At 41.7% G+C, this 17,931-nt stretch overlaps 1 protein-coding gene across 1 annotated transcript in view; it reads left to right on the forward strand.

Annotated features, from left to right (window-relative positions):
• The first annotated feature begins 508 nt into the window (after positions 1 to 508).
• Positions 509 to 17,931, forward strand: part of zbtb16a (zinc finger and BTB domain containing 16a) — a 110,566-nt gene continuing 93,143 nt past the window's right edge. Inside the window, exons 1-2 of the mRNA XM_053648814.1 lie at positions 509 to 626; positions 2,979 to 4,333. Coding sequence (XP_053504789.1) covers positions 3,072 to 4,333 — 1,262 coding nt within the window. The 5' untranslated portion in view covers positions 509 to 626; positions 2,979 to 3,071. The remainder of the gene's footprint in view (positions 627 to 2,978; positions 4,334 to 17,931) is intronic.

Here is a 17,931-nt window from a genome sequence, read left to right on the forward strand (position 1 = left end):
TTGAACAAAAATATATAATATATAAACATGCAGCACAGTGTGCTTAAAAGTAAATACATAAAATAAACATCACCCAAAAATATCAATTTAAATGTACTTAGTATCAGTTAAAATAAATAAATAAACAAACAAATGACAATTCAATTTCTATGTATACATTTAGAAATAAATATTTGTATTTATTTATAAATAATGCATTATTATTATTGTTGTTGTTGTTGTTGTTTACAAACTGTATAAAATGTGCTACAAACTAAATACACGTTGAACACACAACAATAATAATAATAATATAATAACAAACATTGTTATTATTGTTTTGATATTATTATTATTATTATCGTAGACTAGCTGGATGTGACCCCAGGTTTTGCAGCCTGATTTTTGCAGCCTGATTTCTGCAGCCCCTCTGCAGCCCCCCTAGGTGTCTCGCTTTCGCAGCGCTCGTGCGCGAGGCGCTTAATGAAGGCGAGCGGCCGCTGACGTCACCGCGCTGTTGATTTGCTGAAGCGCGCGCGGAGGGGAGTCAGTGCGCGCGAGAGCGGGTACTGTGAACTGCGCTCTGTATGCACGAGTCTCCTCAATAAGAGCCCTGTACGGAAGCGGCGCGTGCAAGCGACCTGCAGGTGAGTAATCGAACGGGAAGCGGAGAGCAGTACCGCGGCTCGGCATGGTCACGGCTTACCGGAAAGCTGGAGTATTTTTGGGGGGGTTGGCAACGCAAGTCGGAGTGTTGTTGGCGTCAGTGCTTGACGAAATGTAACGTGTTTGCTTACAAAACACGCTTTGAGCTCAACTTCCTCGCCTGTTTGCTCGCTCCATTTAAAGCGACAGCGCAGGACAAGGTGTGTTGAAACGGAGAGAAGACCAGGCGAGGAAGTTGCTTTAAGTACAAGTGGCACCGCTGTCAGTGAAGCACCTGATGCATATTACAGTCGGCGCTCATCTGCCACGCTTCACCCGTACACAGATGTAATGTTGACAGTGTTTGTTTGGAAGATCGGTGATCACACTGCTCCTCCTAGCTTCACTGTTGCACACACATGCCCAAATTACTAAATCACTGCACGAGTATTTATTATTATTATTATTATTATTATTATTATTATTATTATTATTTATTTATTTATTTATTTATTTTTTAAAGTAAATTATTATTATTGCCCACTTTTCACAGAGTAGACCTCTATGCATCATCCATACTCACGATGTGTGCTCGGCAACTGTTTATCTCTTCTTAATGAATTCCTAATGAACGCTTTTCATGCTGATTGACTGATTACATGCAGGTAATTCGTACAGTGCGCGCGCGAGCTGCCATTTCGCTTTAAACAGAATCACCTGCGAGCCGAAACTCGTCTGTAAACTCCAATATCGACCTGCTGCATGCGTGTTCTTTAATTCGCCTTGTAGACTCGGTGGTATCACAATAGCTGAGAGATTGGACTCACGTGTTTCGTAGGACTCAAAGGTTATTATCTGATTATTTGCTGGTGGGTTTTTTTTGCGCGCGCGCACAGTGCATCGTTTTGCGCCCCGGCTCAATTGCGCTGATTGCCGTTTCACCCTGTCATTATTGATGGCGAATTTATGGAGACGTGCGGTTTAACAAGTCAGTGATCTTTCACTCCAAAGAATGCACGAGCATATATTTGTTTCTTTGATTGTTTTATTTGCAGCTTGTGACCTACGCGTTTTGCAGCGTTCCGCATCGGCGCACGCGACTCTTTACTCTTGCTTATATTACGCTGTATTGAAGTTAAGAACATTTCCTCGGTGTGTTCATTCAGAGTAGGTTGGCTGGACAAGAAATAACATGCGACGTGAGCTTAAATTATTAGCAGACACATGTAAAATAAAATAAAATAATAGTAGTAATAATGTATTTTGGGGAGATGGTTGAATCCATCTTTCTCATTGGATGCGTTTTATCAGTTTTATGAGCCTAACATTTAAACAGTGATTACACTTTAGAAGATTGAGGCTACCACACATTGTGTGTGTGTGTGTGTGTGTGTGTGAGAGAATATATATATATATATATATATATATATATATATATATATATATATATATATATAGTAAGAGCAATATTTACCTTTGAGTTGTTTTATTATGTAGAAATATTGGTGTGACTAATCTTGTAGTCATCATGTGTTAAAATAATTTATTATGTCTTATACAGGTGTGAAAAATGATCCTTTATTTATTTCACATCGAAATGATTACTAGCAAAAAAAAAACACCCAAACTGCCCTTCTACACGTAGACACGTGGTGGTCTATCCACTATATGGTGCTTTATTCATAATGTTATCTTTAAAGCCAAACACCTTTGTGTTGTGCTCTTTGCGCTGCAGTCGTTAATGCTTTAGCGTGTTAAAAAGCAGCTTTAGGTGGGCACGTTGTTGCCACTCAGACTCAGAGCTTTTGTGACATCCTCTGTTCCAACTGTTCCTGGCAACAGCTTGCCTCACCCTCCATGCTCCGCTCCCTATCCCGCTCTGTGATGCGAATACTGAATAAGATGCCATTTCATTTCAGGCGGCTGTTGATGGGCTTTGTGAAGCAAGCTTCGAACACCAAAACAAAAGAGTGATTACAGGCAGGGTTTCCTAGTGCTAATGCAACACTTTCAGGCTTCGCATTGGGGCTGACTAGCTCTTTGCGAGGCATAGGTGGTGATTTGCACCCTTGTTGCAAGACTGGAACACAAAGGTCGTGTTGTTTGGCTAGTAATTTACAGTAGTTTGGATTTGCTGTGAAGCTTTGAGATTTAGATCTGTCGAGAGCTGACATCTCCTAAAACCGGTTACTGGAGTTTATATGTGAATCTTACAGGTTTGGACAATCAGCGTCAGAGTTTTAAATTACAGAACAACAGTCTGGTACATTGTAACTTGGATCAATGAAGAGCATGTAATACACATTCCTGATTATATTTAACTGTGGCTTCTCTTGTTCTCTCTCTCTCTTTAGACTCACCTTATCTTGTTTACAAAGATAACTGAACAGACTGCTGAGTGGAAAGAGCGAGACTCATGAATTGGCCTGGCGGGTTACGGAGACGTTATGGATCTGACTAAAATGGGTATGATACAGCTCCAGAACCCCAACCACCCCACTGCGCTGCTGCACAAGGCCAATCAGATGCGCCTGGCCGGCACGCTCTGTGATGTGGTCATCATGGTGGACAGCCAGGAGTTCCATGCTCACCGGACTGTGCTGGCCTGCACCAGCAAGATGTTCGAGATCCTTTTCCACCGCAACAGCCAGCATTATACCCTTGACTTTCTCTCACCAAAGACCTTCCAACAGATTCTTGAGTATGCTTACACTGCCACGCTCCAAGCAAAAGTGGAAGACTTGGATGACCTGCTGTACGCAGCAGAGATACTCGAGATAGAGTATCTTGAAGAGCAATGTCTGAAGATCCTGGAGACCATCCAGTCTTCAGACGAGAACGATGCAGAGGTCAATATGAATGATGGCGGTACAGAGGAGGATGACGAGCACAAAGGGAAGCATGGCAGGAGCACTGCCAGCTCCAAGAAGCATTCCATTGAGGACAGTGGCTATATATCCACTGCCCAGCAAGCATTGGCACTGTCCAGCATCATAGATCAGAGCCCATCTGTCTCCACTTCCTTCGGTCTCTCCACGATGAGCCCAACCAAAGCTGCAGTGGACAGCCTGATGAGCATCGGCCAGTCACTGTTACAGAACAGCATGCAGCATGGACTGGGCACTGATCAGAACCTACAGGGCAACCCTCACTCTATAATGCCAGAGATCAAAACTGAGATGATGCAGGTGGATGACGCTAATGGTCGTGAGAGCCCCAGACCCATGGAGTCCAGCACCTCGAGCAACGGAGACCGCACTAGTGATGGTGATAAGAGCCGTGATGGACCTGGTACCCCCACCAGAAGCAGCGTAATCACCAGTGCCCGTGGGTTACAGTATGTCCGTGAGGATGGGGGAGGAGATCACCCAACCGAGGCCAGCCATATGGGGCTGGAAAGTATGGCAGGTATGACCGAGAAACACCTGGCCTCTCTCTACGGCCTGCCACCCAACCATAAGAGTGAGGCCTTGCTCTCCATGCCTGCCTCCATGGCCTCGACCCTGCACATGTCTCCAGCTCTGGCCATGTCCATGGACTTCAGCGCCTACAGCAGCCTCCTGCCACAGAGCTTCATTCAGAGAGAGTTCTTCAACAAGTTGGGCGAGCTAGCAGCTGGCATGAAGCCTGACGGGCGTGGCGGGCAAAACGAGCGCTGCAACGTGTGCGGTGCCGAACTGCCCGACAACGAGGCTGTGGAGCAGCACAGGTGAGTGGTTTCTAATACTCATCATCTCCTGTCATGTTTCTGAGCATTGTGGAGGTGTTTCAAAAGTTTGCAGGCTTAGTTCTTCATCTTGACTGACACAGAGGAGTTTTGTCAGTCTTCACCTCAATTCACCTCATTATTTTAATTTGGGGAAAGGTGCATGCACTACCACAATACGATTAGTATTGTTGGTCAGTGAAGTGAAGAAATGGAAGATATGCATGTGTAAGTTCCTTGATTAAAGATCTCAGGTTAAGGAAGCTGCCAGCTGAAGATCATTTACAAAGGTGGCTGCTGATTGCTTATCTTTATGTTAGAGGTCAGTTTCCGTTACTTCATGCAGTGAAGGTAATGCATTAATACATAACCAATTTATCCTTGTAGGTCTTTCTTGTATAAAAATACAAGTTCCTCATCAACGCAGGAAATTGATCTTCCGCAAACATGAATATATTTATCCTTTAGCAAAGGAATGACGAAATAAGGAGTCAGTGTTGACGTTTTTCAGACGTTCTGCAGATTGACTTGAAGACAGGAAAGTCATTTAGAAACCATAAACCTATTCTTTCATAACTGGAGGGTTAATGATTTGTTGACTAGCAACTGGGAATGATTATATTTTAGTGCTGTGGTTTATATATGTATATGTATTATATATTAACAAAAAAAAAAAAATATATATATATATATATATATATATATATATATATATATATATATATATATATATATATATATATATATATATATATATATATTAGTGTGTGTGTGTGTGTGTGTGTGTGTGTGTGTGTGTGTAAACCATTTGTTAATCTAGGATTATTTAGATTTTATAGAGCACTAAAAAGGTTAAAACGAGGGAAAATTTTGCTATAATAAAAATAGTTAATTAAAGGTATTAAAATGTCTATATATATTTGACATGTATGTAAAATATAATGTAGTGTTATGTAATGCAATAATTCAAATCAACTCAACAAAACAACATGAAACAAAACGAGGTTTATAGCTCGTAAGAGGACTCTAAAGCCTTGGAAAATTACTCCGATTAAATGATCTGAAAAAACATTTCAAAAGTGTGTACTCTTTAACATAATTACATAGTTTAGAGCAGGAGCTCTCACAATTTCAGAGCTGGGGATCCCATTAAACGTAAAATAAATTTCATGGACCCTCCCGGTACAGATTTATTCCATGAACATTAATTTAATTTAATAATATTTTCCTCTATCCATTAGAGCTATATAGCTTTTTATTCCTGAGCTTTTTTTGTGGTTAGTTTTTGGCTACATGTTTGAGTTATTGAGGTTTTGAGTAAACCTAGTCCATTCAAGGGATTAGTCAAACAAGCTCAAATATAATAACTTTAATAATGGTGGGTTGTGATTAAAAATTCATGGACCCCCTATGCTTCATGGACCACACTTTGGGTTAGCGTACATTTTAAAATCATCATACAAGATTAGCAGAAATGCCTCATTTTGGTCTCGTGAGTGGTGTGTGTGTGTGTGTGTGTGTGTGTGTGTGTGTGTGTGTGTGTGTGTGTGTGTGTGTGTGCGCGCGCGCGTGCGTGCGTGCTGCTTGAGGTGGAGCTTCAGCTTTGAGTCCTGATCATTTCCAGGCCTGCTCTAGTGGCTCTGAGAGCTCCTGGAGAGGCGCTGCTCGGGTCCATTAGCAACACCTGGGGAGAAGCCTGGTTAATGGGAAGCAGCCTGCAGTCCAGCCTCTGACCCCCACCGTGTGGCCAGTGACGAGCCTCCCACCACAGCCTTTATTAGGTTTATGAGAGGGGGGCCGAGTGTCCAGATCAGGAAATGAGGACTGTGCGCAGGGCCTGGGCCAGCCTCCACACTGTAACCTTTTGGCCACTCGGCTGGCCTCTGCTTCTCATCAGCATAGCTGGAGGGGGTGCTGCTGTCGAGGGATGGAAATCTCAACGCTCGGGTTTTGGAGCGTTCACCGTGTTTATGTTCCAGGGAACACAAGCAGCATCGCTTTTTACCAACTAGAATTTCACAAATGCGATACAAATTGCACAGAGATAGAAGACTGATAACTTAGTAGTGTTTATCTTCCCCTCCAAGAATTCTTTCACATGGATTCTCCACATGATTTGCTTACATAAGCGCTTGTCTGGGTGCCACTTGCTGACTGAATGGCTTTTTTTTTCAACACGCTTGGTTTCAGTGGTTTTATTTACTGAGTCAGTTGAGATTTTACATAAGCTGCTGGAATGCACGTTGGGTAAAGTTCAAGATTTGTCTAAGATTCGGTTTCAGACCTCTTTCAGAGTATGGCTGGGAACAGGGAAGTAGATGAGCTGATTTTAACCAATAAAGTATTTATTAGATAAGGACCAGCTTGAGGTTGCGTCACTCTCAATGACATTTAAACATGTTTTTAGTGAAAGAAAAAAAAACCACTTGACAAGCTTGCGTGATGTAAAAGTTGTTGGTGCACGAGTGAATCATGAGGAGCTGACTCATTGAGCTTGAGTGTTGAAGGTGTATCATGGTGTGTGTTTAGAAAAGAAAACGATCCCGGTTAAATAAAACTGGTTTGAATTCCTGTAAGTAGTACTGAATTACATGTATTTCAGTACAGGTTAATGTGGTGTTTATCCCTGTCTTACATACCAGTATATAAGTAGGCTTTTTCATTTTGTCATTTCTTGAATTAATATTTACTCTGCCATTATTCTTGAAACTGAAATCATTTCCTATAGAAAATAATTCATTACTGCAGCTGTGGTTTTTAAAAGGCTTCTTTTAATTGCCGTTTCTCTCCTTCTCTTATTGCCCATAATATCAAGTGAAGGCACGAATCCTAATTCGATTCCTTTTTGAATGCAAGTGCTGATTTTGTCGTGTGACAGAGACGGCCGTGTTTGTTTTCTAAGGCTATTTACAGGCTTGTACTCCTGACAGCTTGCGGCACGCAGGGAGACGGGTCTTGTGAGTAATTACACATTATTTCCCAGCGTCTTGTGCCAGGGACCCTGCCATCACCAGTTCCAAATGTGAAAAATCTTTCTGTTTGAAAGCTCATTTTGCACAAACAGGTCAACGTAATTAGCTATAATTGTTTCCAGGCATGGCACGGGACCATATACGCGTATGCATGTGTATAAATAAGTGCTCGCTTACTGCGTGGATTTAGTGTGGTCCATTTTATTCAGCCGTGCCCTGGGTTATGTCATGGCGCCCCGGGCAAATCGGTGCGATGTGGATCTGGTCCAGGATGAAGCGAGAGCCGAGGAGACGGCCTGCTGGAAGGACCTCACGAGTTATGTGACGGAATCAGGGAGAGATATACGACTCTGGATTACCTAAAATGAAAGGGTTTGTTTGTTTTGCAGTCACCCGTGGTTTCCTGCCGGGGCTAAATCGCAGCTCTCTTTCAGCAGTATCGCAGCTTTTTTTTTTGCCAACATAGTTTGAGTCTCTGCTCGTAGTTCTTGACATATTTTGCTATGGAAAGCAGAGATTGTGGTGCCATGACATCAGAGACAGGATTAGTGGAATATTTTAATAACCTCCTGATAAGAAAATAATCAGCTTGCAGAGAATAGCAACAATTCAGGTGAAAGCTCATGCACTAAAAGTTCTTTTCTTGGTGTTTCACATTCGGTCTAACCAAAAGGTCATCTTAGGTCAGTCCTGTTTTCCAGTTGAGCTTAACATCTTAAGTACGGGTGTAAAGTGTGTCCTAAACCATATTTCGAGCTTTGCACATGTTAAACTAGAGCTTTATAGACTTTTAATTGCACCAAAGACACTCAATGTACATCATAGCTGCATAAAATGATCATAGTGCAGTCTTTAGCCAATCAGTAAAACTATATGACATTAACAGGAAACTGGTTAATATGAGGATATGATCTACTGGTTGTTGTGTTTTTTGTTGGTACCAGCGTTGATATTTTTGTAGAAAATGATTAAATTGTTTAACACACAACATCATTGATCTTGCCTAAATTTGGTGTGGGTGTTTTAATTCTAGTGATGCACATTGTGTATTTAGAAAATTGTGTATTGTCATGTGATACTTTTCTCTTCTACTACAATGCCGTTGAATTCTAGACTCATTCTAGATTGGTCGGAATTATTTTGATCAATTTTCTTTGTGCCAGGTCATAATGCACCTCTCCATCACTGCTTATTTTCCTGTAATGGCGTGCCCCTTAGTGTTTTATTCCTTGCATATACCGTAGAACACCTAGTTGCATAGAAAGTGTGTCTGTTGATGCTGGCTACATTTCAGTCATAGACAAATTCAACAAATTCATGTATATTGTGCTTTATCTTAATTTATTTAGGCTTTATTTATTTATGTCTCAACAAATTTAATGGCAGTTTACCATTTGCTCCAACAGCTCTTTGTTAGTGACATAGCTGCTAACTTATTCTGCATTTAAATATGGTTATACATATGATTAGTGCTGGAAAATAGATTAGGTTTGCTTGGTCTGACGTGCATATTTGGTATTTTGTAAACTTGAATGCAGTAGCAATGAACGTTCGCACTACGGTACAATAGAACCTGAGTTCAATTAACTGACGTAACTGGCTGTTCCACCAGCTAGATCTTAATGTGGTATTATTTTATAACGACCTTTACAGTTGCATGAATAAACGGTTTGATTCCGCAGATTAAAAGACCCAACCCGGGCTTCCTGGGTGCACCTAGCACCCCAGTTAGCCTCGGTGTTTAAACGGGAGCCTGGTCTTATCTTTGAATATCGGAGGCACTGATAATCCTGCACTCTCCTCTCTAGTACACCAAGAGCAGATTGGCCCGATAAGCTTCATGGAGCTTGTGAGGTGAGATAACACCAGCGTCAGGCTGCAGCGATGTGAGAGAGGCAATGAGTGCAGCTGAGCTTCACCACAAAACCACCAACGCTCACGCAACAGCATAACAAACTGTGACTCCGAGCAGCACTCGAAGCCAGACCATGTGGCTTATAACGATCACTCACTGCTGTCCAACACTTTGGCTGTAAAAGTTATAGTCACCATTTGCACAAAAAGAGATTTAGTGCATTTAGTTCACTGTGTGCTTTTAGACAGTATAATACTCTTCATATCCAGGACATCATGCACCTTCTCCATAAACTTGGCCCACAAGTTTTTCTTCCAGTCTCCCACAGAGGTATTGTCTTTTACTAGTTGATTTCCATAATCAGTTGGAGAAAACATGGCCAAATGGGACACCCAGCCAACATCTTAAAGAGCCCTTGAAATTCTAAGGGCCTATAAAGGTGCCATTAAAGTTTGTCCATTTATCTGCCCTGTTTTGTGTAAAATGTCCCTTTCACCAGCTGATTGGATTGAGTTAATACAGTCCCTAACTCTTTAACAGTATGCTAATTGAGTATGATGATAATTAAACCTATGTGACTTTCAGGTTGGCCAATTAAAATAGCTTCATTCTGACTTGCTTTTTTTTGTCAGAAAGGTTGCCTTGGAAAGGAGAAAATGGGTTGTAGAATGAACCCTTTATATTAATTTATTATGAAGAGGTAAGACATGCCTTCATGATGTTAATTCTAATTTCTTTTTTCATTTTGATTGCAGATCATTTCTCCAATCAGATACCCTTAATTGCTCATTATATTGTTTTGCTTAGCAGGTGTCTGTGTCGGATTTAAGTCGTATTTTTATTTTTCCAAAGTCTTTTTATTTTTTATTAATTCAACAATGTATTGAGCACTCACAGGCACTCCATTTGATAGCTGTATGTGATTTTATTATTTGATCCCTCTCACAGGCTTTGATTCTATCATTGCACATCATGAAAAACTAAACTACTTCCTACTGAATAGGAAGATTCTTCTATATTTCTGTACAATTGGCAAGCTCTAGATTTTTTATATCTAATAAAACTACATGTCGTGCTGTGCTTTATAAGTAGCTATCGTTTGTTTATTAAACCCAAATACAGCGTCCGTTGGCGGACACCCAATTATGGACAGGCTTTAAAAGGCCTTGGTTGAACTGTAAAGATTTACACCGGCACCCCTCTGATCTGAGATCTGGCTTCTGTCTTCCCTCTCGAGAAGTGAGATGTATCGATTAAAGACTTAGCACAGGGTTACATCACATGAATTGGACTGCGTGTCTTTACTACAGCACAGGACGAGTGTCAAGGCATTTCTCCAACAACAAGTAGCTTGTTCTTGCTCCATTATGTGATTTTTTTAAAAAAAAAAAAAAAAAAGAAAAAAGATTGCATTTTTATTGTCACCGATGATAAATTTACATAAAAGTGTCACTGACTCACTGTAGGCTTTACAAAATGAGAAGCAGTGTGAGTGAGTCTGGCATGAATACCAAGTAAAAGTAAATGCAGATAGGCAGACAAGGCAGCCTCGTCTTATTAAAGCGATAAGCATCGTGTGCCCTAGTGGAGAGACAGGCTGGTTGTGCACAGGGCTTTCTAACCGAGGTGCTTTTCACTAGCCGTCTCCTTATCTGCAGCCTGCAACTGGAGATGAAGGGATTACAGTCCGAGCAGAGTGCTGGGAGCCCAGGACGGTGCCAGGTGGCACACCAAGCCTTCTGTGAACATCTAAAGCCATTCTGCCTCACCACACACACATACAGAAATCAGGTTTAAGCAGTGGCCATAGCGATGGAGATGAAGCGAGCACAGGCTAGCCAAGATAACAGGGCGGCGTAAAGAACGAAGGAGGCCCTGTGTCCTGTTTTTTTATTATTTTATTTTGGCTTGCTCCGACCCCTCCCTCACCTGGCCAGTGGTGCTGAATAGCCACTGGTTAACGGGCCTCTGACCCTCTACCCATCAAGCAAGCTCGGCTTAAGGAGGCTTTAGTCGCACTCTTTGTCACCACGGGGTTCTTAGATAGGCTACTGTTCTGCTATGCACCTCGTTAAGGAAGGGAAGGAAAGCGGAGGCAAGTCAAATCTTTCCGCCTTTCTGAAGTCTTCACATAAGAAAAAAAACACTTTTTCATACTTTTTAGCTCTCACACGTGTTCTATTACCACTCAAATTTCTGGGGAAACCCGTAACATTTTCGCAGGCCCGTATAACAGTTTGTGCTCCCTATTACAGAGGATTTAAAGTTCAAGAAATTAAGCAGCTAAAACAAATTAATTATCCAAAGAACTCTCTTTTTTTTTTTTTTGGTATGTCGATCAGATCCAGGATCTCTTCAGGTGGAGCAGTAAGAGACCGATGTGGTTTGAAATGTTCAAAATAGCTGACATCCTGAATGAGAGCACTGCATTCACTGTGTTCACAAATTACGAGCAAACAGTCTAGGACAAAAATTGGGGAATTTTTATATTATTGGTTGTTTGTGTTAATTAGTTTAGTTTAAAAAAGGTGTTAATTTGTGATGTTACAAACGTAATCCTGATGCCTATTCCTGGTATAACGTGTGGGAATATAAAGTGTAGTAATCTAACCTAATGTAAAGTAATGAGGTAGTGCATTTTTGAAGATGTCCTAAATGTGTGGCCATTATGAATATGTTGTAATAATAGAAATATATGGCAGGTAAAGTCCTCAAACAATGTACTTAAGTACCTACTCGTGTTTAAAGTTGTGTCAACGAAAATGACAAGCATCCCTGTGTTCTACTTATTTCCAGGAAAAGTTTCACTGCTTTATGAAAGTGTTTTCATTCAAGTGGTCTTTATAAGCCAGCAGTTTCCTCTTTCCGGCAAAGTACAGTGTTTTAATCCCATCAATTTCCCATTAGCATCTGGTTTCTGGCTCTTGCCACATGAAAGAAGACATGTCGGTTCCCCCTCGGTGATTCTAATGCGCTGCTGAGCTCCATGCACAATGAAGGGCCAGAGCAAAGAGCCAAGCCAAGCGTGCATGGGGGCTGTGTGAATGCACTGCTGGGGCTCCGGAATCCCCTGGAAGTATCAAATCAGAGCCTTCCACGGGCTTCCACCAAGAGGGGCTCTAATTAGCTGCTTTGTTGCCTGTTGAATAGGGTGCCAGAGACTGGCAAGGGGCCCCCGATAGAGCGATACAAGTGTGCTAAGAAGGGGGCCATAAAATACCCATCATAATAGATTTGTGTACAGCCGGGACAGGTAGGAGAACTCCATGTGCTTGTTTATCTGTTAAACCTGTCCTAGTGTTGGTTCAGTAGTCTTTGAAAACAATATTGGTGTTGCTTCATATATGGTATCCCATGCACTGGAGTGTTTCTTTCCTTCTCAATTTTTTTGGTTTGGCGCAAAGAAGCCTCACTCTGTCTCAAGGCATTATCTTGAGCAGGCAGCATTCAGTGGACAAAGTAAGGAAACTCAAATCCGCGTGGTATGTTTTAAGCCGCATTGTAATCCTGGGAGATCAGTTGGATAAAGTGTGGAATGAAGCTTAAAACCATAATTAATTTATATATTTGCTGACTTGAGGCACCCGTTGTGACTGCCAGTAGGAATGGTTGGATGATGGATGGCATGCCCTTAGGAGACTGAGCCTGGGAGAGTGACGGGGTTCGAAACACTTACATTATGGAATTCATAATGCGTCTAATTCAATAGACGAGGGATGATTTCACCAGGCACACTGCTCTCATTTATGCCCGAAGCAGGCTCTTTCTCTTTCCCTCAGTACAAATGGTCATTACGTGGTCAACAATACAACCGTTAAGGCTCACTTTATCATCCATAAGAGTAAGACCATTATGTAAAACCGAAATATTCGACAAATCTTTAAACCATGCCACTGTTGTTTTCTGATGCTCCTACACAGCCATATTGTTTGTGGTCTGCACTTTATCATTCTTATGACCTGTTCAAATCCAAAGTGAGTCTACACGAGTCGAAATGTGTTTCTGTGGATGAATGAATATAGCTCTTACCCCCTTTTTTTTTTTATTTTTATTGCTCACCCATTTTTGACTTGTCACTGAAAATGGGGGTTGGATTTTTATTGACGCGTTACAGGGACTTGAGCTTTCTCTTTTCAGTTCAGGCTGAAGTATTTTATGTTCCCTCGCTGTCTGGAGTCCAAAAGCCATTTCGTTTACTGGACTGATCACCAGTGCAGCCCGCTGTGACAAGTCATGACTCAAACCGCATCATTTCTGCTGTTTGTGTCCATGGCAGGGCGATACAGATGATGCTGTCAGGAGGCGCCGTACACCATTAGGCATAGTGTGATGCAGAGTCTCCATGTTTTCTTCCCCCAGCGTGCCATCCTCTGTAGCCATGTCTTGTAATTTTGTGCCCTGAGTTTCCTGTTTGACCTTCGCAGTGAAGGAAAGTCACATTAATTCTGGGTCTTTCATGCATTGACTGTATATAGAAACTGAAGTCCTTAACAGGTGTTTGTGCCTTATCGCCATATCTTGTCTTATCTCTGGGCCTCAGCTTCCTGTACCCTAACACTTGCTTCAGCGTGAGGAAGTATTTCACTTAGCCTCTGACTTCTTGCACACGGAGACACACAAACACACACAAGTCCTCAGCGAGTTCTGGCTGGGATAGAGTCTCACCATCACCAGTTGCATTTGCCACAAATGGCGTCGGGTGCTGGTGGTAAATGGTGGGCAGGACAAAAGACAAGCTTGTTGAACCAGTTTGCTTGTCATCACAGATTAAGCAAATGGACTCCCAGTTTCTTATTGGTAAAAGTTACATCACAACTTGCCTGTATAATGTGATTGTTTCTGGTGTTATTAATTTTAAACAGTTAAAGCATCCCATTGTAGCACTAATACCATGCCATAGAGCTGTTTGTTTAACCTCTGGCTCAGTGTTGGTGATTTGGAACTCTGCAGTAAGTTTTGGCCAATCGATCGTGTAGAAAAGCACAGAAGTGTTTGAGCTCAGGGTCCGGGTCTGCCTGGCTTTAAATCCCACCTCTGTAGATATAGTGCTGGGAGCCTGGGGGTCGCGGAGCCATGAGAGCCTCCATTGTGAGAGGTCGGCTCTGTTACAGTAGAGTGGATGCAGGGGTCTCGTTGCAGACAAAGGTGGGGTCAAACAGGCCCCCATTATTTACAGTAGTCCCTTTCATTGCCCTAGTGAAACAGGAGCCTCTAGGGGCCTCATGGGAAAAGCAGTGTTTTTGCTCAGTCAGGCCTTCAGTAAGGTCAAAGAGCAATGTGGGTGGGGGCAGCTGACTTCCAGGGGCTTCATAGTAAGGCTTTTTTTTTTTTATTATTGATCAGCAAAGAATTCTGTCACACAGGCAAAGTTTAGAAAAGCCAAGTGGGGGTGACATTGAGTGGTCAGGACCAGAGCTGTTCAGATTGTGGGACGGGACAGAACACACCACTGTCATTCTCGTCACATGCACAAAGGACTTCGCAGACAATGTAAAAGCTTTCTTTTGTCTGCGTTCTTTAGTCAGATTGGATGCAGCGCTCTACATAATTTTGTTCTACCACATGAAACCTCTTGCCACTTTCTCCATTTTGGTAATAACACTGGCCATGTGCTTCGACGTGTTATTGATTAACACTTAGATGCAAGTCGACACATTTAAACTCGTCATATGCCTTCTCGTTGGATCCAATCCCCCAAAGCCGTTTGAAAGCAGTAATATTTGTTTTCTTTCATTAAGAAAGAGAAAGTGGTGCAGCCAACTCTGAGCTCTTCTAAGCACGGTGCAAAAGCACCATCTGCCAGCAGAATCCCACGTAATCTTGGCGTAATCTTGATTTAAATGTTCGAGAAGAAAGAGAAAGAGCGAGCAGGCAAAGAAAGTGAAGCTTACATCTAACCCACAGAACAGGACCGTCTGCTGGAACAGATTTTATTATTTTTAGTTACACAATGCCAGGAGGGTCAGAGTTCAGGGGCAGAGGTCTGTATTCCGGGTGGGGTGGTGGGGTCTAGCATGACCCCAACCTTTAAGCCCTTTGTCCTCAAGCTTAGTTTGACAGAGGCTTTGAATTTGGTTGATAAAAATGCTGGCCAGTCAATGCGAGGAAAGAACATTTTGTTTAAATTATAAAAAAGTGTGCTTGAAGATCCCATACAAGTGAAAAATTAATCGGATCATAACCTTCTTTCCGAAGGTACCAAACTCTGGTACTCTGGTTTGTTGCTCCAAAAAGCAACATCTCTTTTTCTTTTTAGATTTATCAGCCTTTGCTCATTTTGTCCTTCCACTCCACTGGCTAAAGTCATTTCCGAGCTCCACTTCCAGCCCAGTCGGCATGAGCACTACATCTCTCTCGATCTTGCTGGCCTTCCAGGGCCAAATAGAGTTGTGCGAGGCCTGTGTGAGCTTCAGTGGCCTCGACTCCTCTCCCCCTCGCCCCATTGTCTCTGCGTCCCCTCTCCCCCTCTATTGTGATGAGGTAATGGCTCCTTCATTCTGGGCCTGTCAGCTGTGCTCTGTTGTCTAATGTGTGGAATGGTTAAAAATAAACCTTTTGTGTACACTAGCTGGAGAAAATATCCAGTGAGTGAGGCCTGGAGTCTAATGCAGGGAGGGGAAGAATGCTAGTGATCGGGCAGTGCATATGCTTCCAACAGATACAAGGCAGAGAAAAGCAAGCTATAGATGGATTACATTAATGGTCCTGAGGCAAGCCTGGTCATGAAGTATTAGATCAATAGTGGCATGTTTTTTGGTTCATTTGACCTGTAATGTGTTCATGATGTGAAAGGATTAAGGGGTTTTTAACGTAAAAGACGTTCTGATTTAAAGGAAAAATGAAACTCCCCCTAAATAGAGTAGTCAAATGTGATCATACTGCTTTTTTTATCTTCTGTGCCATGTAAACACTCAGAGGTCAAATAGCTTTCCTGTAAGCTGGACTACAATCGGGAATGTTGCCACAGCCTGAATCCATTTCGCCTGGGTCTCAATCCAGAGATTCTTTGACCTTTAGCAATATTTCACTCAAAATTCTTTAAAACCAGTGTCTGATCAGCAATGCCCATGAGTACAGCTGAGAGTTCAGGCCTCAAACCAGTTAAAGGAATGAAAAATATAACCAGAGCAAATGATATCTTAAGCTTTGGATACTGCATAAGTTAAAATTAAAATTCTGAGAGATTTAAGATGTGGCATCTCACATTTTCCCTACTGATTTTTCTGCCTAATAAAAACTTATGGGAAGCACGCTAACGGCTAGTTTTTGAACTGGAAACATCGAAACTCATACAAAAAACATGCTTTCCCTTTACTACAAGATAGCAAAAGCAAAACAAACATGGAGGCCTCACTTGGAGGTTCAAGATTGATTTTTTTTTTTTCAGGATTGATTTTTCCATAATCAGTTTGGTTGTGATAGTTTTTTAAATGTACAGTGTGAGGGCATTCATACTCCTGCTACAACTCAATTAGTTTGTTCTCCATTGAGGAGCTACACTGTAGCAATGAGCCTGTTTGAGGTTTCTTTATCTAATTTCTTTCTGAAAAATTTTCATTGGGTGTTGAATGGATCCGAGATTGTTATTTTCAGAAATCCAAATTAATATTAAATGAACTTGAATAAACACAAAGTGTTGTTGTAAAAGCCTTTGGTACATTGGGTTCTGTCCATTACTGATTAAATCGGTTTCAGATTTATGTGTCGCAGCCTGCAGAGATCACAAGGTTATGTGGTTCATTGTTGTATGTTATAGGAATTAACAATATCCCTAGAATGAAAGAAGTTTAATGTACAATGTAAATGTAAGGTTTTTTCCCCTCCTGTGCTCTATATATTTGCAATTTAATTGTCATTAAATATTGCCCTTGGCCATTAGTTTGTGTGGGAGCACAAGAATGGAAATATTAAAATATCGGTTGCCCCCCCCCCCCCCCTTTTTTTTTTTTTTTTTTTTTTTTTTTTGCTGCTTTCTGAGTGCTAGGTTGTAATCCCATTGTGTTGGAAAGCTCTGCCTTGCATTGTTTATTCTCCTCCATCTCCTTGACACAGCTAGGCAAAGGTGAGTGCTTGCAATGCAAACGGTCAGAATTGGTTGTCTCAAGACTGTTGTTCTGTCGAGTTGGATAGGGTGACGTCATCTCGCTTATGACATGTAATAAATGCTGAGAGGGGCCTGAATCTCAGCCTGAAGGCCACAAGCTTCAGAGCTGCAGCTATATGGGCTTTCAGTGGTGCGAGTTTCTCCATCTTTTGCTTGGCCTCAAGGTCTTGACCCGCGCCTTTGTTCGGTGAGTCCGATTTTCCTCAGCAAGAAGTGGGCTCTTGGAGCACCCTCGACCCCCTGCTGAGTCTTCTACTTCACCATGTTAATAGTGGCACTGGAACTAATTTTCAAACCTCAGAAACCTTGAGACCCTGCATTGTCTTCCCAATTCAAAGAATCTGAAGAGTTTGCATTGTGAGCGCTTTGCCCTTTTTGGGCTGTTTGTTCATATTTTGTATTGTGAGGGTTACTTTTTGTTTTTCTGTACCCAAATTTAGCAAATACTTCTTAAAAGAATATTTGATCAAATTGACACCTTGGTCAATAAGTCAATAAGTCTAGACGTGCTTTGTGTCTGACATTGTTCCTAATTATATTTTCACTGTATGTATAATGTGAGTTTATCTTTAATAGAATACACCTGCATTAAACATAAATGTATTTTGCAAGACAAAAGAAGGCTGTTTGTCTGTTTTAATGTGTATTCACTTATTTCCTGCTTATATTA

The sequence above is a fragment of the Ictalurus furcatus genome, chromosome 18 (genome assembly GCF_023375685.1).
Source record: "Ictalurus furcatus strain D&B chromosome 18, Billie_1.0, whole genome shotgun sequence".
NCBI classification, from domain to species: Eukaryota; Metazoa; Chordata; class Actinopteri; order Siluriformes; family Ictaluridae; genus Ictalurus; species Ictalurus furcatus.